The sequence below is a fragment of the Coenobita brevimanus genome, chromosome 2 (assembly GCF_032717465.1).
Source record: "Coenobita brevimanus isolate Jiangsu-jjx chromosome 2, ASM3271746v2, whole genome shotgun sequence".
Lineage (NCBI taxonomy): Eukaryota > Metazoa > Arthropoda > Malacostraca > Decapoda > Coenobitidae > Coenobita > Coenobita brevimanus.
In genome coordinates this window covers 38,995,239-39,018,782 of record NC_136955.1, presented here as the reverse complement: position 1 = coordinate 39,018,782, position 23,544 = coordinate 38,995,239, and the positions used below count along the sequence as shown (strand labels likewise).

The 23,544-nt window shown below is 41.7% G+C and overlaps 1 protein-coding gene across 1 annotated transcript in view; it reads left to right on the top strand.

The window, feature by feature from the left end:
• The window catches only part of LOC145392346 (ryncolin-1-like), a 66,284-nt gene extending 52,924 nt beyond the window's left edge, over positions 1-13,360 (top strand). The window contains exons 4-5 of the mRNA XM_080266751.1: positions 12,088-12,195; positions 13,195-13,360. Of these exons, the coding sequence (XP_080122877.1) occupies positions 12,088-12,195; positions 13,195-13,360 (274 nt within the window). The remainder of the gene's footprint in view (positions 1-12,087; positions 12,196-13,194) is intronic.
• Positions 13,361-23,544: the final 10,184 nt, after the last annotated feature.

Here is a 23,544-nt window from a genome sequence, read left to right as displayed (position 1 = left end):
GGAAGCATACATTCCTTTCTCATATCCTTTGACTAATGCAAGAAAGCCTTGGTTTAATCACGCTTGTTCTAATGCTGTCCGCAACAAGGAGAAGGCCTATAAGAGGTACCAGAGCTAACCCACCCCTGAATCACATCTTTTTAATGTTTCTGTCCGGAATCGTGCTAAGTTTGCCCTTCGCTCTGCTAATAATAATTTCTTCCGTACTGAGTGCTCTTTACTTTCCAACTCGAATTCCTCCCACTCCTTCTGGCACCTTGCCAAAAACCTTTCTAACAACTTTACCTCATCATCCTTCCCTCCTCTTTTCTACTCTGATGGCTCTGTAGCTATTTTTTCTACTTATAAAGCAGATCTCTTCTCTCAGACTTTCTCCTCCAATTCCGCCTTAGACGATTCCGGTGCTGTTCCTCCATCACTTCCTCCCTCTGACTTCCTCATGGCTTACATTAAGATTTCTTCAGCTGATGTACTTTCTGCCATCACTGGCCTCAATACTAACAAGGCATATGGGCCTAATGGAGTTCCTCCTGTTTTCTTCAAGAACTGTGCTTCAGTGCTTACACCCTGCCTGGGTAAACTCTTTTGCCTTTGTCTTTCAACTTGTTTGCTCTCATTCAGCCAGTCCCAAAGAAGGGCGAGCATTTCCAACCCTCTAACTATAGTCCAATTGTTTTAACATCCTGTGTCTCAAAAGTTTTCGAATCTATTCTTAACCAAAAAAAAAATTTAAAGCATCTTCTCTATTACAACCTTTTTTCTGATCGTCAGTATGGGTTCCGTCAGGGACACTCCACTGGTGATCTTCTTGCCTACCTTTCAGACTCCTGGTCATCCTTCTTTCAGAACTTTGGAGAAAGCTTTGCCATCGCACTTGACATCTCAAAGGCTTTCGATCGAGTCTCACATTAATTTTTAATTTCTAAACTGCCCTCTTATGGTTTCTATCATTCTATCTGTGCCTTGATCCACAGCTTCCTTTCTGGTCGTTCTATAGCCGCTGTTGTAGACGGCCATCGTTCTTCTCCTAGATCTATCAACAGTGGTGTTCCTCATGGCTCTGTCCTATCACCAACTCTCTTCCTTTTATTCATCAATGATCTTCTAAGCTGTACATCTAACCCTATCCACTCATACGTTGATGATTCCACCCTTCACCTTTCCATTCAGTTCCCACAACGTCCATCCCAGCAGTTACGTCAACTAACAAGGGATGAGGCTATGGCACACCTAATGTCTGACTTGGTTCGTATCTCTGACTAGGGTAAAAATAATCTCTTTGTTTTTAATGCATCAAAGACTCAGTTTTTACAGCTAGCAACCTGACAGAATCTTCCACAGGAGTACCCACTAATGTTTAATAATACCCAGCTCAACCCTGCATCATCCTTGAACATGGTTGAGGTTTCATTCACTCGGAATTTATCTTGGAAAGATCATATTACATCTCTTGTAAAATCAGCTTCCAAGAGACTAGGTGCGCTAAACCGACTCCGTACCTTCTTTACTCCTGCTCAATTGTTGACTTTATACACGGGTTTTACTCGCCCCTGTGTAGAGTACAACTCTCATGTGTGTGGGGAGGCTCCCCACATACAGCTCTTCTCAATAAGGTTGAGTCCAAGGCTTTTTGTCTCATGAACTCTTCTCCTCTTACCAGCTCCCTTCAACCTCTGTCTCTTTGCTGCACTGTTGCTTCTTTATCTCTTTTCTATCGCTACTTATATGGTAACTGCCTGTCTGAACTGTCTGCTTGCATCCCTCCACCTCTAAGACGGGCGTGAAGCACCCGTCTAGCAACAAACTCTCATTCCTTCTCTGTCCAACTCTCTAATGCAAGAGTTAACCGTTACTCCCAGTCCCTCATTTATGCAACGGGTCAGCTCTGGAACTGTCCCCCTCTGTCTGTATTTCCTACTTCCTATGATCTCCAGTCTTTCACGCGAAGTGTGTCCAGGCATCTCGAAATGAACGGATCTTGAATTTGCTCACTTCTGCATTGTTTTTTTTTTTTTTCTTGGAAGGCATTGTTTGCGGGCTCCTAGCCTTTGGTTCCTTCTTACTCGCATAAAGTATATATAACTTAGCCTGCAGCCTATTCATGCAGAGCAAGGATGGGAAAATATTACGTCAAAGTTGCATGAACTGTATTCGGACTGAGTCTCGGCCGAACATAAGATTAAGAAATGGCCATATTAGTATAAAACTGTTCCACTAACATAACATGCTATTTCTCAACAAATATTTTATCGTTTATCCGATAACTTTGAAGAATATTCATTATTGTTGTTTCTATCATATGCCAGGTCATACTTATGTTGCTAGATCCCATCATTTAATTATTCCCTGTACGTCATCAGCCTCTCTCCCTTATCCCTCATTCCTGATGTTTCAGAAGTTTCAGTCGGTACTTTGGATTTCTCAATTTTCTAGTAAGAACGATTGCCAAAGCAGAATGAGATATTAAAGAGTGTGGTCAGTTTTTCCATCAGATGGACCCATGTGCATCGCACGTCGGTAGACGTAAAGTTTATTCTCACAACTACTGTAGTCAGCGTTCCATGATCATTTTCATAAACACAGCACTTCGCAGCATCCCGGAAAAAGTAGACATGGATCAGCGGTGCGTGCAGTCCATCCATATTTGATGTCAGATTGACCTATTTGTCGTAGATTATTTTTCTTTTTGTGGGTAAACAAAATGAACGTGCGTATTTACCACCAAAAGGAACACTTTATAAAATGAAACACGTTGATAACTGCATTAACCGATTCTAGTGTTACTTAAAAGAGGCGACGGAGTTCCAGGAAGTTGAATGTGTGTGTCCGATTTCTCTTTTAAATAATAATCACATTTCTCTTGCATAATAATAGTTAATCATAATCCTCTAATCATTTCATTCTCGAGCAATGGAATTGTACGACTCAAAATATATATTAGTGCCGTTTAAAGAGTCACTCATCTGAATTTTATAAAATGGCGAGAGGAACATTCTTGTGTTCCTGATTATTTTTTTAACATAACTTTCATAATCATTGCTGCATCCAATTATTACTTTAACAAGTGAGGAGGCATGGAGCTAATTCAAACTAACACGGAATAAAACACTGCATCTCTCTCTCTCTCTCTCTCTCTCTCTCTCTCTCTCTCTCGGATGACTCCTGTCTCTCCCTTTCCCTCATTTTTCTCTCACTCAGACCGTTTCCTTCTCCTCTTTCTTTTCTTCCTAACCTCCTCCTCGCCTTTTCCCTCTCTCTGCGCCTTCCCCTCCTTCGCAATCTTCCTCTCCCACTCAATCACCCTCTCACTTTTCCTTCCTCTCCCAGTCTGTCACCCTGTCCATTTTCCTCTCTTTCTCCGTGCCTTCCCTTCTTCCTTGCTCTGCCCTTCTGTTCATATATATATATATATATATATATATATATATATATATATATATATATATATATATATATATATATATAAAATGCGTGGCTTAAAGAACAGTGCCCCCGAAAAATACCATAGTACCCCCGACGATAGGGCTAGCCAAACACAGCTTAGTATGCCCGAGGATGCGCCGACACCCCCACACGGACCCAACGGGGTAGCCGCCACCAGTCACCACCACTCCCGGCAACAGCGACATATGTCAGCCCGGGCCGTGGCCCCTGTGTCATGCAGCCACCACGCCGTCGCCGCCGTAGGAGAAGGACACTACCTTTGTGGAGTGGAATTGTTGAGTCAGCTAGGGGTGGAGTTGAAAAAGACACTCCAGACGGCGCCCCTCTGATAGAGACGATCTATGGTCGCTCCCATCCTCGTGAGATGATCTATGGTCGCTCTCATCCTCGTGAGACGATCTATGGTCGCTCCGAAAGTGTTCCGGTAGAGACGATCTATGGTCGCTCCCATCCTCGTGAGACGATCTATGGTCGCTCCCATCCTCGTGAGACGATCTATGGTCGCTCCCATCCTCGTGAGACGATCTATGGTCGCTCCGAAAGTGTTCCAGTAGAGACGATCTATGGTTGCTCCCATCCTTGTGAGACGATCTATGGTCGCTCCGAAAGTGTTCCGGTAGAGACGATCTATGGTCGCTCCCCTCCTCGTGAGACGATCCATGGACACTCCGAAAGTGCTCCGGTAGAGACGATCTATGGTCGCTCCCCTCCTCGTGAGACGATCCATGGTCGCTCCGAAAGTGCTCTGGTAGAGACGATCTATGGTCACTCCCCTCCTCGTGAGACGATCTATGGTCGCTCCCATCCTCGTGAGATGATCTATGGTCGCTCCACTCCTCGTGAGACGATCAATGGTCACTCCAAAAGTGCTCCGGTAGAGACGATCTATGGTCGCTCCCCTCCTCGTGAGACGATCCATGGTCGCTCCGAAAGTGCTCTGGTAGAGACGATCTATGGTCACTCCCCTCCTCGTGAGACGATCTATGGTCGCTCCCATCCTCGTGAGATGATCTATGGTCGCTCCCCTCCTCGTGAGACGATCAATGGTCGCTCCGAAAGTGCTCCGGTAGAGACGATCTATGGTCGCTCCCATCCTCGCGAGACGATCAATGGTCGCTCCGAAAGTGCTCCGGCAGAGACGATCCATAGTTGCTCCCATCCTCGTGAGACGATCTATGGTCGCTCTGAGAGTGTCTTGGTAGAGACGACCTATGGTCGCTCCCTTCTTTGTGAGACGATCTATTGTCACTCCGAGGGTGTGCAGAGAGAGGTGAGTGGAGAGACGTCCCCACGGCAGGAGACTAGAGCCCAGGCTTCCTGTCCCAGAGTGACCCAGACAGGCCTCACACCCTCCCCTGGTCTCGGTTTCCTACGCCTGACTCTAGAGCAGACGCACCTGACGGACCCCAGTGCAAGTCGCTGCCGCAGCCCTCCCCTGTCGGCGCCCCTAGACACTGGGGACCGCAGACCACAGTCTCTCTCGGTTCTCCCCAGGACACCCGGGTGTGATCCCTCTACGCCCCCACGACGCCGGGACTTATCACAAAGGTTCCTGGAGCTATTCGGCCCCAGTCCCAAGGGCCACACCCCTGAGCCAAGCCCGAAAGCCACGGGAAGCCAGGACGCGAGAGGACGCCCTTACGAGTTATCCCGTGTCCTCTCGGCACGCCTCGCATTGGCGGTGCCCCTAGCCCGGCCGGATCGCCGATGACATGTTCCTGCCTATCCCCCTGATGAATACGTGTGATATTGTAGCACGAGTGATTTAGGTTAAGTGTGATATCCCCTAATGTAAGTATTGTGCAGTGATTTCATATAGTGAATATCGGGGTAAATAAGATTACAGTGAGAAGTTAAAGGACGAGAGTGTGGAACAAGATCTGATTGACTATACTTATGAATGACATCCCTGTTATACAATTAATAAGCCTGTGCCGCCTGGAGATGCCCCTTTAAAGACATACCCCCATTACTGTGAAGGAATATTGTGAAAGGAAGTATTAATGGTATTCTCTCCCTCCCCCACGCTACCCATAAATCTTGTTTATCACCCTCTCTCACTCCAATATCCCGAGTAAGTGTGAATCAAGAATAAAATCAATTACCAAAGTCCCTTGGCTAGTGGAAACCATATAAACTTCACGGCTAATATCTGCCGCTCTCCAGTACTACCATAACTTTCCCCTAGCCGTCACAAGTCACTCCCCGCACCTCCCCTATCTCCTCCTCGAGAGACTTAACCACCCCCGCGCCTCCCGCGCGCGCCTATATTTACTGTTCTCTTGATACACTAGGATTGATTGTGTTGTCATTACTATAAGAGAAGCAAGTATCCTGCCAGATACACATATCCTAGACAAGGTTTTATATTGCTATGTATTGTGCTGTAATATCTGCTGATTTGTCCTGTGTCTGATTGTGGTAATATACGTGTAAAAGTTATTGCCTAGAGTTTTTGTGTCCTGCCTCTCTTTATTGCACTAAGCTCCGGTCTCGAAAGAGGACCCCGCTCCATGTTAGGTGAAATAGGAACGAGAAGTCGAGCCTAATTTCACCTAGTAATACAATATATATATATATATATATATATATATATATATATATATATATATATATATATATATATATATATAATTTATATATCTATATCTATATCTATCTATCTATCTATATATTTATGTGTCCGACTCTGGGCATAGGCTTCACAGCCTGCTATCAAGGCCCAGCAGTCCTCCTACATACCATACACCTATACATGTCACCACTTCGGCGCTAACACCCACCGTCAATATTGAATACATGCTAGGGCTGTCTCATACAGGACTGGTGTATTGGTATTAGCGGGGGAATTTTACATGTCGGCGGGTCTTCTCACAGAGTTATACATATAGAGTGCGCCACCCTGGTTTCAAAGTGACGCAACCGGAAGTGGCTCAGCGGCCATATTGGGATGCCCAGTCTCACGCTCAATTCATAACAGGTAAGATGTTCTCGCTTCTCTGTGATCAGGAAATAAAATAGAATGGAAATATATTCAAGCACTGCATCAACTTCAAGAAGAGGAGGGCCTTCATTTAGGAAATAAACTCAGGGATATCCATCTTTCATGGCACACTCAAAAGATGAAAGTAAAACTTGCTGCGCAAACACTGAGTTCTAGTGTAGCTGATGCATTAATCTTCTGTCGGGATTCATTACATCTCCCACAGTTTAAGGATTGTCAGGGTACAGTTAAATTTCTGCAAATGGCGATAAACTTTTTGATGTAATGAACTCGAGAAACAAATTTGCTAGAGGAATGAAAGCAGCACTTCAACCTGAGACAGAAGTAGTTTCAATGTCATTCTTAGATCAAGCATTTGCTTATCTAATGACTATCACTAATTCTGATGACATCCTCATGTACAAAACTTCTAGAAAGACACCTTTCATTGGTTTTTTGGCTGCCATTAAGAGTGTTCAGGCACTTTATAAACAGTTTGTAGGTGTAAATAAGCCACTCCAGTACTTTCTAACTTATAAGCTGTCACAGGATCACTTAGAACTCTTTTTCTGTGCAATTCGAGCATCTGGTGGCTTTCGAAATAACCCTTCTGCGTTAAACCTCATGGCAGCATACAAGAGACTCCTTCTGAGGCATGAAATAAAAACGTCAAACGGGAATGTCTCTGCACAAGACCTCACTGAAGTGCTCACATCTGCAACATCTAGCAGTGTCATGAAGAAAGCTTTAGAGGATAAAACTGAAGATATTATGATGGCAAGAAGATATGATATCATTCCTCGTAGTCCTGCCCAAGAAGATCATGATTATGTAGACTGTCCAAACTTTACAGATGTGTCAGATTATAAGGAAGCTGCAGTAGGTTACATTGCCGGATATGCAGTTAAAATGGTAAAGAGAAATATTTCATGTCCAGACTGCTTGTTTGCACTTACAGCAACAGAAATTAAGAACAATGATAAAAGTTGTGCATTGATACTGGTTAAGGACAAAGGCGGCTTGATAAAGCCCTCTATGAGTGCTGTGTCTGTCTGCAGATCCACAGAGAAAATATTTCAGAAAATGTTGAAAAGTCATGACAAAGAGCTACGTAACATTCCCAGAATTTCCTCTCTAGTTGCATATTCTGTATTGAAAGAGACTGGTAGCACTGCATTTAAAACACATAATTCCCATATGTTTGAATGTTCACCTGATAATAATCACATTTTTTCTCTTATTAAAGCAGTGGTGCTTGCATATTGCAAGATACGTTTGCATCATCTTGCAAAAGCAACCACTGCTAAAGTAAGAGGCTGTTATGTTAGGAAAACACTAACTAAGTTAGTATTATTTAAGAACCAGTAAGTGAGGGCACTCACCATCCACTCAATTAATGTAATGCTATTAATAAATTGGTATATGTTCGCTTCTAATCGTTGATTTTTGTGTATCCAAAGTAAAATGGTGCGTAGAGACAAGGTAAGGGGACCGGGAATAACTTTTCTTCTCACTTCATTCAGAGCGCAATAGTAATGGAGAAAAGGCTTAAAATAGCTAAAGTAATTATATTGATAACTGCTCTATCTATTTACATCAGGATATAATGCAAAAAAAACACTCGGGAAAGGTTAGTATTTGTGAATTATGATGAGCTGTACGGGAAGGTCGGGACTCGGTAGAGTGGGCATCCTAAGATGGCCGCCGCGCCTGGCCCGCTAGCTTCACTTATCGCCCATACCACAACACAGGGACGCGCGCTCTATATGTATAACTCTGTGGGTCTTCTGGTAGACCAGTAAAGCCTGATTTAATGAAATTCAAATCCTTAAACTGTTCCATGCCCCAGCCGGGATTCGAACCTGGGTCCGTTAGGACTGCAGGCCACCTCTCTACCGGTGTGTGTATATATATATATATATATATATATCCCATTGGATCCCAGGGGTGCTGGGCGAGGCATGGCACTGGGTGGGTACTAAGCGTACCGCCCTCCGCCTATCGGCTCATAGTCGCGAAGCTCATAGGTCCCTACCCGGGGGTTCCCTACTTTATAAAGACTTGAATAATCCCAGTTCTGTCAAATATTCCGGACACGGGGCTCAAATGGGTTAAAGAGACTGATAGGTTTGCCAGTCAATATATATGTATGCATCCATCCATCATCCAGTCCTACTGTACATTGCCCCCTGAGGAGCGTCGGAGCCCGGGGCTAGGCAGTTGGTCTCGACATTTAAGATGAGAGTGACCAGCCTCACTCATCCCTGAGTGGCATTACATGAGCAATCAACCCCAAACACCCCTTGGATACAAACCTTCACCGGCTCAATCCGACTGGAGCGCAATAATTACCCACTAAACCACCAGGTGCCAAAATTTGGTTATATGGCTACCACCCAGAGTAGTAAATGGTTTCCTGGAGTACAGGAAACCATTTGGCTTGTCACTCAATGTAGAGTCACCCACAGGCAGAAGGAAAAGGAAAGAATGAAGGAAAGAAAGACAGAAGAGGGAGTGTAAAGTCACCCGTAGGCAGAAGGACAAGGAAAAGACAGAAGAGGATGGAAGGAAAGAAGGATGGAAGAGAGTAAAGGGCAGACACTCGAGAGCAGCATTACATGGAGTGAGTGGATGGTGAACGCCCCCACCTACCACAATATAAATATATATAAATATATATATATATATATATATATATATATATATATATATATATATATATATATATTAGTAATTTTTTCACTTCCATGCTCACTTCCCTGCTTCTTATCACTGCCTTCAAGGAACCAGCAACCTTTCTTCCCTGCTGTACCCTTTCAAGCACTTCACCCTCCACACATCCATCCTTACTCATCACACTACTCAAGTATTTAAACGTACTCACATTTTCCAATTCCTCACCATCCAACCTCGCTGTACATTCACTGACTTCACCTCTCTCAACGACCATCACTTTACTCTTCCGTACATTCACTTTTAGATTCCGTTTCTTACACACTCTCCCAAACTCATCCACCAAGCCTTGCAGCTCCCCTTCGTCTTCACTCAACAACACAGTATCATCTGCAAACAACAGTACAGGGAGTTTCCAAACACTACCCTCTCTCATCAGGGCCACTCCAACATCCACTACCCTACCTTGTACATCTTTTATTACCCCATCCATGTACAGATTGAACAACCATGGACACATGACACATCCCTGTTTCAACCCAACCTTCAAAGAGAAAAATTTACTCAGTTCACCATCCACACGCACTGCAAACTTAGCACCATCATACATACTCTTCACAGCATTCAACAACTTCCCATCAACTCCATATATTCCTAATACTTTCCACAATCCTTGTCTATCCACCCTGTCTTATGCTTTCTCCAAATCCATGAAAGCCGCATACAACTTCTTTTCCTTCTCTAGAAACTTTTCCACTAAAGATCTAAGGATGAATATCTGATCTACACAACCTCTTCCCTTTCTAAAGCCTCCCTGTTCTTCTCCAACTAATTCCTCTGTTATTTCCCTAACTCTGTCAATAAGTATCTTACCATACACTTTTCCTATTATACTAAGAAGACAAATGCCCCTATGATTACCACACACTTCTCTTTCCCCTTTTCCTTTGTACAAGTGAATAATTATACCTGACTTCCAATCCTCCGGAACTCTACCTTCCTCCCAGGCCAATCTGCTCATCTTTCACATCCATTCTACTACTATCTCTCCCCCATGCTTCAACATTTCACCACACACTCCATCAATTCCTGGGGCTTTCCCCAATTTAACTTTCTTCATTGCGTCCACAACTTCTATCCTACTGATTTCTTCCTGTCTTCTCACCTCCTTCCTTCTCCCAGCCATTTCCCAGCCGCTTATACTCGCATCACTTCCATATATATATATATATATATATATATATATAATGTGTGTGTGCGTGTGTGTATCCAATCATTTATCTAAGTTTTCTGTACCTTTTTTTATATATCGTGTTTCGGTGTTCAAACATCAGTGCGGACGTTGCCCAGCTGTCTGTTCATTTTAACATTACAGTTATATAATGTTATTACATTAACTAAAATTGAACAATATTACAGCAAGTAGGATCGAACACATCTTTAGCTCATAACCATGTCATTTTCCTCTTCATAAAGCAGTTCTTATCCCTCACGACATTATCGTAAAAACATAGGTGCTACTTGAACAACTAATACTATAATTAGGCGGAAAATAGATGAACATCAAAAAGCAGGTTAGAAAAATTAAAGTACTGTATGTTTATTTGAATGGAGTAGGTGACTAGCTGAATAGGTGAGCGAGGAGAGGAACTTTATCGTGAATTTTGTAGCAAAAATTTTCCCGAACTTGTTACCGTAAACAAACATAGAATGGCTTGCACATGTATCACGGGCTTGCAGTGATTCCCTACTGTCCAATAGCATAGTCCAAATACGTTACGTTCTTTCATCATATACTACAGTACATTTTATATTAATAAAAGTAATTCCTTTTCCCACTTCCACATTCGTCTATCTATAACCAAACCCTTTTCATCCCGTTACCCTCATACCACTCCACCCATCAACCTCGCCCATATTCCTGCCCAACTTCTCTCAGTTGCTAAATATTCGAAGGTCCAAGCTTCGAAACTTCTGGAGTTCAGACCTCACACCAGGAGTGCGTTGGCAGTGTCAAGTGTTAAAACTTGGCCAACTGTGCAAGCAGTTATAAGTCTGGTTCACTTTAACGGTTTCACGAAATCCTTTGCGCCTTACCATTAAGAAGATTTTTGCTTTTAAAGCACTTTATTAGTTACTTTTTTTCTTTTTTATGCAATACGTACTTTGACGGAATGATAGTTCATACCATGTTCCTTATATCCAGTAAAAAAAAGAAAAAAAAAAGAGCACACAGAAGATAACAATTAGAAATTTTATATTGTTGTGAAGCTGTTGCAGTATATTTCCTTCAGAAACATGCTGGGCTTAGCTCTATTTTTGGCTTCACTCTTGTCTTATAAAATACTGGTTAGCTCTTTCCTTTGATTTCATAATTTCCGATTCTAAAAGTACTTAACTCCCTCTCCTTGCTTTACCACTGCTTTTTAGTTGAGAACGTCACCATTACCTTATATAACTGCACGTGTCTCTTTTGGCATCACTATTATTGCAGTTAATGGTATTTATGCAGAAATATATGTGAGTTGCATTTATGACTGTAAAAAAAAAATAATGAACGTAGTATAATGTTTTGTGTGAATATAAAATGAAGACAAATAGAGAAATCAAGAAATCCAATGCATGAATTAATTTACTGTGAAATGTATTGAATCTTAGTTTTCGAATCTTATAAATGCTGCTAATGGCTATGTTGACTGTTGCAAATTTGATCCCTTTCAGTAGGTTGACGCATTTTTAAACTTACGCATGCTGACTGTGTGATTTTATTCAGTGCTGGAAAGTGGCCGAGTACTGAAAAAGTTAATGAGGAATACTACTTGTTAATAAAATACTTGTGATTTTAATCAGCGCAGGAGAGTGGCCGAGTAGTGAAAAAGTTTATGAGGAATACTATTTGTTAATAAAATAAAACATTAAAAGACGTCATCCTACCGAATGGGTTACACAACAAATGAAGTATGTAAAACTTGTGATCCTGACCACAGGTACTCTGATGATGCTGGGGACTCATTATCGACAAATGTGCATAAGGGTATGATGTTCTCAACCCACGACGCCGACCACGACACATATTCTGGGAACTGTGCAAGAAGGTTTGTTCTGGTCTTGCATTATTCTGTCGTCAGAGATATGAACGTTACCCATAGTCTCCCGTCCTCTCTCTACTCCCCGTCAATGTCCTCATCTAATGTACATGTTAACTGCCCTAATCCTTTCTTCCCACTCTAAACCCTCCAGTCCCCTCCCACAAGCTCTACTCTATGCCCTCATTCCATTCCCATCCTCTCGCCCCACCATCTTCCCCCTTTCACTGTCCCCTCTCCTTTCACCTCCATGCCTGTCATTCTCCGCGTCCATCCCATGCCCCCCACCTCCAAGAAGTGCTTTTCTTTTTCTGTATCTAGCGAGATTGTGATTCTCCGCAGATACTGACTATCCCTGTTTTATTCAGCCTTGGCAGTTGTTATCTTGCCTTTGATATTCACTCCCTCACTGTCTGTTCCATTTACTGTATTTTCCTTCCAACACAGCTTCATAGTGCATTCATTGCCTATGTAAGATTAAGATTTATATGATGGAAAAACTGACAGTGTTAAGTAAGTAGTAATGTTGTATGGTCCCATAATGCTTATGTTTGTCAAGGACAGTACTATGCAACGATACATTCCCAGAATATGGGACGTTTGCTGTTAGGATTAGGAAGCTTTGTAACTCCTGCATCTCTAATGTTTATTTCATCTTCTAAGTTTCATGAATATTCCCCTTTAATACAAATTGTTTCACTACATATAAGTAAAAACAAATAGATCTTCACTGAAAAATGCTAGGGAACGTTCTGAACCCCCAAAACAAAGTTCGACATATAATCGATTTACGATGTAAGAAAATTTGACTCAATGCAGGCAATAATTAATTTTGACTCAAAGTAAAGGAGGAATTAATGCCCTTGAGTTTTATTTTTTTTTTTTATGGTAAACTATATCTTTTTTATGGATCACCCTCACTTAGCGTACTAGTGGGTAATCTGATGACGGATGATGGATGATAGATGATGGATGATGGTGTGGACTAATCCTAGTCTGTTGTTTCAGTTACCGTGGTGCGTGGTGGTATGGGGAATGCCACCATTCCAACCTTAACGGGTACCAGCATGAGGGTCACCACGACACGAATGCTGAGGGCATCAATTGGTACCATTGGCGAGGCCACAAGTACTCTCTTATGAACACCACACTCATGATTAGACCTGCATTTTGATGACCCTTTCAACGCCACAGATTAGTCTCGCAGTGTAAATAATCATCTGGTGGTAGACAAAAGACATTAATAATGTCACTGTACCAAACTGGCAAATGGTGACTACATTTAGCACATTCAAAACATGGAAGCCCCTCTGAGGTAGCGGCAAGGGCGGATCTAACAGAAGCCCTAAGAGTCATTTCCACTAAGCTGGATAAAAGAGAACTAGAGCATATTCCCTACTGCCCCCTCCCCAACACCTCCCCCCTCCCCGTCCCACATGAGACAGTACATTTCGTTCATCAAATGAAAGAAAAAAAAACCGTGTTCATTTTTAGCAATCATTTATTTTTCAATATGGTATACTGTACTTCATTAAGAAAGCTTCCAAACCCAGTAAATAATTTTCTTTTACAGCAGCAGTTGTATATTATCCTGCAATATTTTGGTCAACTTTCGTGATCAATTTTTCAAACCTTGTCATTCGGGATGGTATTAATAAACGAGCATTTTAATGAGGAATTACAAGTGAATGAATTCATTAACAAAATCAGGAAATTTGGTTGATGTTATGTTATAAACAATAAAATATATCACTGCTCATCAAAGCTAACTATCTCTTGCCAGATGCCTCAATTGCCTAAAGGGTGGTCACAAGCAATCGCGTCCACCTCGCCCTGTCCTTTGCCATTTTGCTGCCCTCGTTCCAACTCACATCTGCCTCTCAAATCTCTCCTCTCCATCCCTCCATTTCATTTTCGGTCTCCCCTTCCTCCTCATCACCTTCAACTCACTCATATATACTCTTGCAGTCAGTTTCTCATTTCCATCCTCTTCAAATGACCAAACCATCTCAAAGTATTTCTCTTAACACTTTCGATCACAGAGATATCAACTCTACAACACTCTCGTACAACATATGTGTGTCTATCTCTCCATGTAACCACATGTTCTACCCAAACAATTCATAGTTACTGTTACAGATAGTCACCTTAGTGGAATTTTTAGTCTTCACTTATTACATGGGTGAAGACTATTGCTTCTGATGTTATTCTCATTATTCCGGCCTCAAAGTCTCGCGACGATTCCAGGAGAACCGGAGACTGTGCAAGGAATCTGAAGGACCCAGGTTATGTGTCCTGGCATGGGCCATTGGTGATAGAAAAAAAATCCAAATCCCTCTAGGCACAGTGGAAAAGCATGTCAGAAAGTGTCATATCAGTATTATATTGTGAACGAGATAAGTTGGTGGTATCTACTAGAGATTTCAATGGTACCTGAGAAAGGAATCTGAAATGCCCAGGTTATGTATCTTGTTATGGTCCATTGTTGATGGAATAATGATTCTAAATCTCCCCAAATGGCATGAAGGTCGTTGTAAGATACAGTAGATGGAGACTAGTGACTCTGCAGGACAGTTACATGGTTCTTGTTATTCTTCTTTTCATTTCTGATAACGTGATTTTTTTTATTTTTAATGACTGGCCACACTCATGTCATTAGTTGTATTGCTAATGTGTCTGGTCTTTGTTCTGATGGATTGGCATGCTAGAAAAGTTAGCCTTGGGTAGCTGTGGTCACCTTGGGAATATGACTGAAAACCATAATTGTCCTCTCCCTGAACTGCAGAGACCGGATTACCGTTGTTTAGTTTATTCAGAACACCGAGTCAGGACCAGTGCTCTCGACACTTCGTTAACATAAAAGCTGATGAATGTAGCTACCTTAATCTAACTTGCAAATAGATCTAAGCTATATCTAGCTGTAAGGAGGAAGCCACTGAAAGTTACAACTGGTTATTTATCGGCCTCTTTGAATAGTTTAAAGTGCATCCTTCCTTCTCTAATACATTCATATATGAAAAGCAATAGGAGAGCTGCATGTTGAGCTACCATACTTCAACAGGTTGGGTTGGTATTATTCTGAAAATAGCACATTACCGTAACTGCTGGCGCTTTCAAAATGAACTTACTGCAGCAAGCACATGTTGTAAAACAATGTTCTGTACAGAGTGCAAGTCATAATTGGATATCAACATGAGTTCTGAATATTATTCAGATGAATATAGCTAAGAACAATGCCAAAAGTGAAGTCGATCTTTCACAGAACCATCTTATGTGACCAGTTAACTCATTTGGCATTTTTTTTTTTTTACCCTCCACCTGACAAAGTCATGGGAAATTATTTTTATCATTGGCATCCGTTCACAGAGTTGGGTGTCTGGTCATAGAGATTTTCGTTTCTGGAGCATATCTCGGAAAGTTCTGGCTATAGAGTCATGAATTTTCACACAGGTATTTGTCTTGTAGTAAAATGGTGCCTTTTAATAGGTAGAATGCTGTGTCTTAAGTAGCTTTATTAAAAATTTAAAATGTAATAAGCTCTCAGAGATTTCAATGGGACCTGATCAAATAATCTGATGCCAGAAGTAAAAAAGTATTCACTATGGCGTAATGAAATTTCACATGGTTATGTGTCTTATAATGAACTAGTGCCTTTTGACAGGTAGAATGCTGTCTCAAGTAGTTTTTTTCTCTTAATAATGAAAAAGTAAAAAAATAAAATCTCAGATTTCAGTGCGACCTGCTGTCTGTAATACAGAGGGGGGGGGGAATGAGGGCCTTTATTCGCTTGGTTAGGTGTGCAGGGAGTTGGGGGCGGGTATGTGCTTGGTCAGAAGGAGGGTTGCAACAGCATAGCACTGCCTGTGTTCATCTTCGTTATCAGTCTTGGACAGGTAAGACAGCTTCTCTTCACAGAGACTGAGTGTGCTGAACGGATTGCCAGGTTTCTTTGACCCCTTAACCGCATGGATGTCAGGAATGCGCCGTGTCCGTCCAGCAGAGATAATCGCGCTCCGACTGACTTTTTCAAAATATTTGCCAAAAATCAGTTATTAGTCCTAGAATATTACAATTAAATAAGCTTATGGCACTTACCTTCAGCTTTCTCCTGGGATGTTTGTTGAGCCTTTGTCGACAACTGTAGGACTTGTGGAGACTTCTGAAGTTGGGTAACGAAGTCTCCATTTTATACTTCCCGATACCCCGTAATATGGTTACCACTGCCTGATATTATCACAACAAACATTATTCTATGAATTTCAAATAGTTTGGAATCCATATTCCAAAAAAAAATAAACACTGTGAAAGCAATGTAAATTACTAGCGCATACGAGCTTTCCACCCGTGCTCGTTCCCCAATGGTATTCTAAGGCGGCGTTGTCATTTATTATTCATAAACACACTCACACTTTATATTCCTAATACCTTATTACAGTTATTTATATACTGGTATCCAGTATTTATCCATAAGTTTCTTTCAGTACTAGTAGTTTATTTTCACTTTCACTTTCATTACTCCAAGTATTTATACATGCTAGAGCATAGCTTTCACTTTCACTTTCATTACTCCAAGTATTTATACTCATATTCTTATATTACTAATTATTTACATTTCTCTTTACATTTTCTCTTTAATTTACATTATTTTTATCTATCTATCTATTGCCAGACGCCTCAATCCCGTTCGGGGTGGCCACAAAAAAATCGCCTCCACATTGCCCTGTCCCCCGCCATTTCATTGCCCTGCTCCCAACTCACACCCCCCTCTCTCATATACCTCTCCATCCCATCCCTCCATCTCATCCTCGGCCTCCCCCTCCCTCTCCCCCCTTCCACCTCACTCACATACACTCTCTTAGTCAGTCTTTCACCCTCCATCCTCTCCACATGGCCAAACCACCTCAGTGTATTCCTCCTAACGCTTCCTATCACATCCACATCCACACCACAATGCTCCTTTATATCCTCATCTGTCAGCCTGTCTCTCCATGTGACTCCACAGGCTCCTCTTAAATAACTCATTTCCACTGCTCTCACTCTTGACTTGTGCCCTTCCAATAACATCCAAGCTTCACTTCTATTTTATTTACACTGTGTTATGCACTGACATTTGCAGTAACTTATCAAACTATTTTCCACTGTTCAGTTATTTTTACATTCATTGCTTTCACTTGCTATTTACACATAATTTACACATTACTTACAATTCCACTTGCACTGTTTTAGAGTCACCAGAAAGATTGTAGTCGCTGTCCATCATTATCAATGATAAATTAGCCAGTTCACGTTCCAGGGCAGTCACTTAGCCCTTTACCCCTTCCCACACGAGGCTTAGTAGGGGTAGAGGTCACAGGACCCCTTTGCAATGGGCTAAGAAGCGGCTGAATTGGACAGGAGCTAATCCGACATGGTTTCACCATGAAGGACGACAGTAAACTGAATGATGTGGCCTAGGGGCAGGGAAGGGTTAACAATGTCAGCGTGGTGACAGCTGCAAATTTCTATGCTATGAAATGATTGGCAGGAAATTTAGACAATACATAATAAATTAGGTAGTTCCAGGTGAATGTAAATATCACTTAGGCTTCTCCCTTCCTTTCTTATATATATTTTTATTATGAGAAAAGGTCATATGGCATGTTTCAATGGGAAATAAACAGGGAATATTAGCGAACGAGTGCACGTGAGGAGTTGCCAGGTGATAATTAGCCCATTCCAGATGTATGGCAGTATCAATTACCTTTTTTCTTTCTTTTATATATTATTTTATATAAGAATAGGGCATAGGACACATTTCAATGGATAAAATTAGTGGAAAAATCCGTCCAGGCTTTGCGTAGTGCAGTGCAGCTGGGCAGGTGGGAGGAGAGGGTCATGGAGGGGAGGTAGGGAGGGGAGTCAAGGACAGGGGAAATATGGCTAAATTGTCAACAGTGGAAGGGAGGGGAGTCAAGGACAGGGGAAATATGGCTAAATTGTCAACAGTGGATGGGAGTACAGATGGCATCAGCAGAACTGACTATAGCTGGACACTGATAGTAATGATAGATGGTACAAGCCACCACCTGAAAGCCAGGGAGAATTCAAAATAACATAGAATCACAAAAGTGATGCCCCGCGGTATGATCCCTTCTGCCCGAGCGTCACAAAAGTTATTGACTTTACACAATAGCCTTATTTGCCCGTCTGTGGAATACACCCCTCCCAAAGGAGTAGACAAACCGTGTCTTACCTGAAATAAAACAGCATTGCCTTGGTTTAATAATGCCACTGTTAATACTCATATGAGTCTCTTCGATGAACAAAGCAGATGTGCATCTCCTTGTGCATTCAGAGAAAAACAAGGAAACGTCATACCCAGTCCTGCCTTATGTATGCCGAATTGAAAAAATTACAAAATATTTATGCATCATAAAATAAGTTATATAGTATCCTGATGTAAAAATCACACGACCGCTGTGGTGGCATACAATATATGTAGGGGTATTATCCCAGGATACACTCATTGTGTAGTAGTAGTAGTAGCAGCAGTAGTAGTTGTCTGTGTCTGACTGTGGGCATAGGCTTCACAGCCTGCTTTGAAGGCCCAGTAGTCCTCCTACATATCATGCACCTCCACATGGCAGTCTGTTCTACAACATGTACTACTGAAAGATATCAAAGCGATATCTGCATTTCTTCCTTCCTTTTTTTACTCCATTCTTTTATAGATCTGAATTGAGCTGACTCCCCCAAAATTAATAATGGAAAAATTTTAAATACCGCACTGGAAGATATTATTAAAAGAAGCAGACGAACTAACTTGAGAAACAACGTTGAAATCCTTGTGCTTACTTTCCTTGATTTCTGATCGTTTTTATTTTTGGAAGGGTGGTTGACCTCCAAGATTCATTACGGCGGGAAGGGGTCATGCTTCTTAAATATTGCTTTATGGATGGGAGTCAATTCTACAACATATACCTAGATATCAAAGCCATTTCTACCACCCTTAACTACTTTGGAGGATTTTTTATTTGGTAAGAGTGGCTGACCCTTCGTTAAAAATATCATGACTGGAAAATTGTCTTTACTAGAAGGCCTTCGGAGTAACTAGAAAAACTCACATGGGAAATTTCAGTCAAATCCATAGAACAGTTTAAGAGGAGTTAACGCACACACAAAGAAATACAGGCAGGCTTGAACTCGTGCACTGATAGAAGGTGAGTTACCAAAAATAGTACCACCCTACTTTGCAGAATTCATCTATCTATCTATCTGTAGCCCGACGCCCTAATCCCGCAAAGGGTGGCCGCAGACCAAACGCCTCCAAGTCACTATGTCACCCACCATTTGTCTACCCTCCCCCCAACTCACCCTCCCTCCCTCACATACCTCTCAACTCCATCCCTCCACCTCATCCTCGGTTTTCCCCTCCCTCTCCCTCCCTTCACCTCATCTACATACATCCTCTTAGTCGGTCTTTCATTCTCCATTCTCTCCACATGTCCAAACCACCTCAGTGTATTTCTCCTAATTTTCTCAACCACATCCACATCCACCCCACAAAGTTCCTTGACTTCTTCATTCGTCAACCTGTCCATCCATGTCACACCACATGCTCCTCTCAAGTAACTCATTTCCACTGCTCTTACTCTTGACTTGTTCCCCTCTTGCAAGGTCCACGCCTCACTTCCATACGTCAGGGTAGGGATCACAACACTATCATGCAGTGACTTCTTAACTTCCATACTCACCTCCCTATTTCTCATCACTGCTTTCAGTGAACCAACAACCTTCCTTCCCTGCTGCACCCTTTCACGCACTTCATCCCTCAAAGTTCCATCCTGACTCATCACACTACCCAAGTACTTGAATGCACTCACATTCTCTATATCCTCACCATCCAACCTCACTGTACATTCTTTGACTTCATTCCTCTCAAACACAATAACTTTACTTTTGTTTACATTAACTTTCAGCTTCCTCCTCCTACACACTGTCCCAAATTCATTCACCAAACCTTGCAACTCTCATTCATCTTCACTCAACAATACTGTATCATCAGCAAACAGCAACACCGGAATCTTCCAAATCTCACCCTCATTCATTAGAGCCACCCCCACATCCACTGCCCTACCTTGCACCTCCTTTACAACCCCATCCATGTATATATTAAACAGCCATGGAGACATCACACAATACTGTTTCAGTCCCACACTGAGATCAAAGAACTCACTCAGCTCACCATCCACTCGCACCGTAGCCCTAGCTCCTTCGTACATACTCTTCACAGCACTCAACAATTTCCCCTCCACTCCATATATTCTTAATATCTTCAACATACCTTGCCTATCTATTCTGTTATAAGCTTTCTCCAAGTCCATGAAGGCAGCATACGCTTTCTTTCCCTTCTCTAGATACTTCTCCACTAAACATTTTAGAACAAATATCTGATCTACAAACCCTTTTCCCTTCCTAAATCCCCCTAGTTCTCCAACTAGCTCCTCTGTCATATGTCTAACCCTATCAATGAGTATTCTACCATATATTTCACCAGTCACACTAAGAAGGCAAATACCCCTATGGTTACCACATACTTCTCTCTCCCCTTTTCCTTTGTGTAAAGGAACAATTATACCTGATTTCCAGTCCTCTGGAACCCTTCCCTCTTCCCAAGCCAATCTACACAACTTCCATACCCACTCCACGACAATCTAACCCCCATACCTCAGCATTTGACTACACACTTCATCAATTCCTGGGGCCTTTCCCAACTTGATCTTCTTCATTGCTTCCACTACTTCCGCCCTACTGATCTCTTGCTCCCTCCTCTCATCTCTTCTTCTCCCAGCCATTCCCTAACCACTTATACTCGCACTGCTTTCACTCTCTACATTGAATAAATCCTCAAAGTGCTCCTTCCACTTCCTCAATTTCTCTCTCTTCTCCACCAACAATCTATTATTCCTATCTTTCACTCCCCTGCTATATCCTCTTTCACACTGCCTTACTTTCTTTACCTCCTTCCAAAACAATTTCTTACTCTCCCTCCATATCACACTCAGATTCCTCCCAAACTCTTCACCTACTTTCTCCTTACTCTCCTTCACCAGTCTCTTCACCTCCCTTCTCCTGCTCACATATACCTCTTTCTTCTCTCTCTCATCTTCTCCCCTACCTCTAATCGCTAATCATTCACTATATGCCTTCTTCTTTTGTTCCACAGCTCGTTTCACCTCACCATTCCACCATGCTGTCCCTTGCACACCCTTGCATCTCCTCCTCACTCCACTAACCACCTTACATGCTGCACCTATCTCTTCCGTAAATATCTTACATACGTGGAGAAAGCAGTAAAACAGTTAAAGAATAATAAGGCACCAGGGGAGGATGGTTTATTTCCGGAAATGTTTAAAGTGGAGGGGGATAGATTAATAATGATCTTGACCAAGCTATTCAATAAGATATGGGTGACGGGGTTACTACCATCAGTTTGGAAGAATGGTGTAATTGTTAATGTTCCGAAGAAGGGAGACCTGAGTGAATGTGGTAATTGGAGGGGAATCTCTTTGTCACCGATAGCTTTGAAAGTTTTCAGTAGAGTGTTGTTAAATAGGTTGGAGCCGGTGGTTGAGGGTATTCTGGGGGGTGAACAGGCTGGTTTTAGAAAGGGACGTGGTTGCAATGATCAGATCTTTATAGTTAGGCATCTGATGCAGCAAGTTAATGAAATGAGAGTACCGTTAAGTCTTTGTTTTGTTGATTTTGAAAAGGCTTTTGATAGTGTTTCGAGAGGGACTATGGGGAAGATCATGAGACATTATGGAATACCAGAGGAGTTTGTGAGGGTCATTATGAACATGCATGAGGACACATTTTGTAAAGTGATGGTTGATGGTTGTCTGAGTGATTCGTTTGAAGTCAAGTCCGGAGTAATTCAAGGTGGTGTTCTATCGCCTTTACTATTTATATTGGTCATTGATTACATTATGAAACGCGTTGGAACAGAAACCGGTGCAGGTATACTTTGGGGAGAGAACAGGAAACTTTTGGATTTAGATTATGCAGATGATATAGTTTTGATTTGTGATGGGCCAGAAGAGATGCAGAGAGTGTTGGACTGTTTGGTGAGTGAAGGTCGCAAGGTGGGTTTGGTTATTAATTGTGGAAAAACTGAAATAATCAATATGAATATGGAAAATGCGCAGGAATGTGTAATTGGAGGTATGGTTGTAAAGCAAGTTGATAGGTTTAAATATTTAGGTACTTATTTAGCCAAGGATGGTTCTTTGAACTTTGAATTCGAGGAAAGGTTAAAGAAGGCTAATCAGGCAATGGGAATGCTTAAAAATATTTGGAATAATAACAATTTCTCTGTGCATACAAAAATCAAACTTTATAAGGTAATGGTTAGGAGTATCTTAATTTATGGACACGAGTCTTGGTACAGCACAGTGACTATGGAAAATAAATTCTTGGTGTTTGAAAATAAAGCACTTAGAAGAATATTAGGAGTTAAGTGGTGGGAAAGGATACCAAATAGTAGAATTAACCCCTACACCGCGGGCTTGTTTACCAATAACTTGCGTGTGCCGCGGGGTTATTTGGGCTCCGACAGACTCTCAAAAAATATTTGCCAAAAATCAGTTATTAGTCCTAGAATAATAAAATTACATATGCTTATGGCACATACCTTCAGCTTTCTCCTGGAATGATTGTTGAGCCTTCGTCGGTTACCGTAGGACTTGTGGAGACCTCTGAAGTAGGGTAACGAAGTCTCCACTTTACACTTCCCGACAACCCGTAATATGATTACCACAGCCAGATACAAACACTATAAACACTATTCTACAATTTTCAAGTAGTTTGGGATCCATACTAAAAAAAAAAAAAACACTGTGAAAGCAATGGAAATTACGAGCGCGTCTGATCGTCGCACTGGCACTAGTTCGCTCATGGTAGCCTGTCATTTATTATTCATAAAACCCCTCACACTTTATATTTCTATTACTATATAACACTTATATATATCTACAGTCTTTATCCATAAGTTTCCTTCAGTAGTATTAGTTTATTGTCACTGTAGGGATTCAATTTCTTTCAGTAAAATACGTAGCATTCACTTTCTCGTCCTGTATACTGGCATTGAGAGTGAATGTCACTTTCATCTTCACTCTCATAACTCATAGCATTCAGACATGCTAGAGTGAAACTTTCACTTTCATTACTCCTAGGGTATATACTCGTAATCTTATAATACTACTCATTTACATTTCTATTTACGTTCTCTATTTTATTTACGTTATTTACATTTCTATTTTATTTACACTGTGTTGTGCACTGTCACTTGAAATAACTTATAAAACTATTTTCCATTGT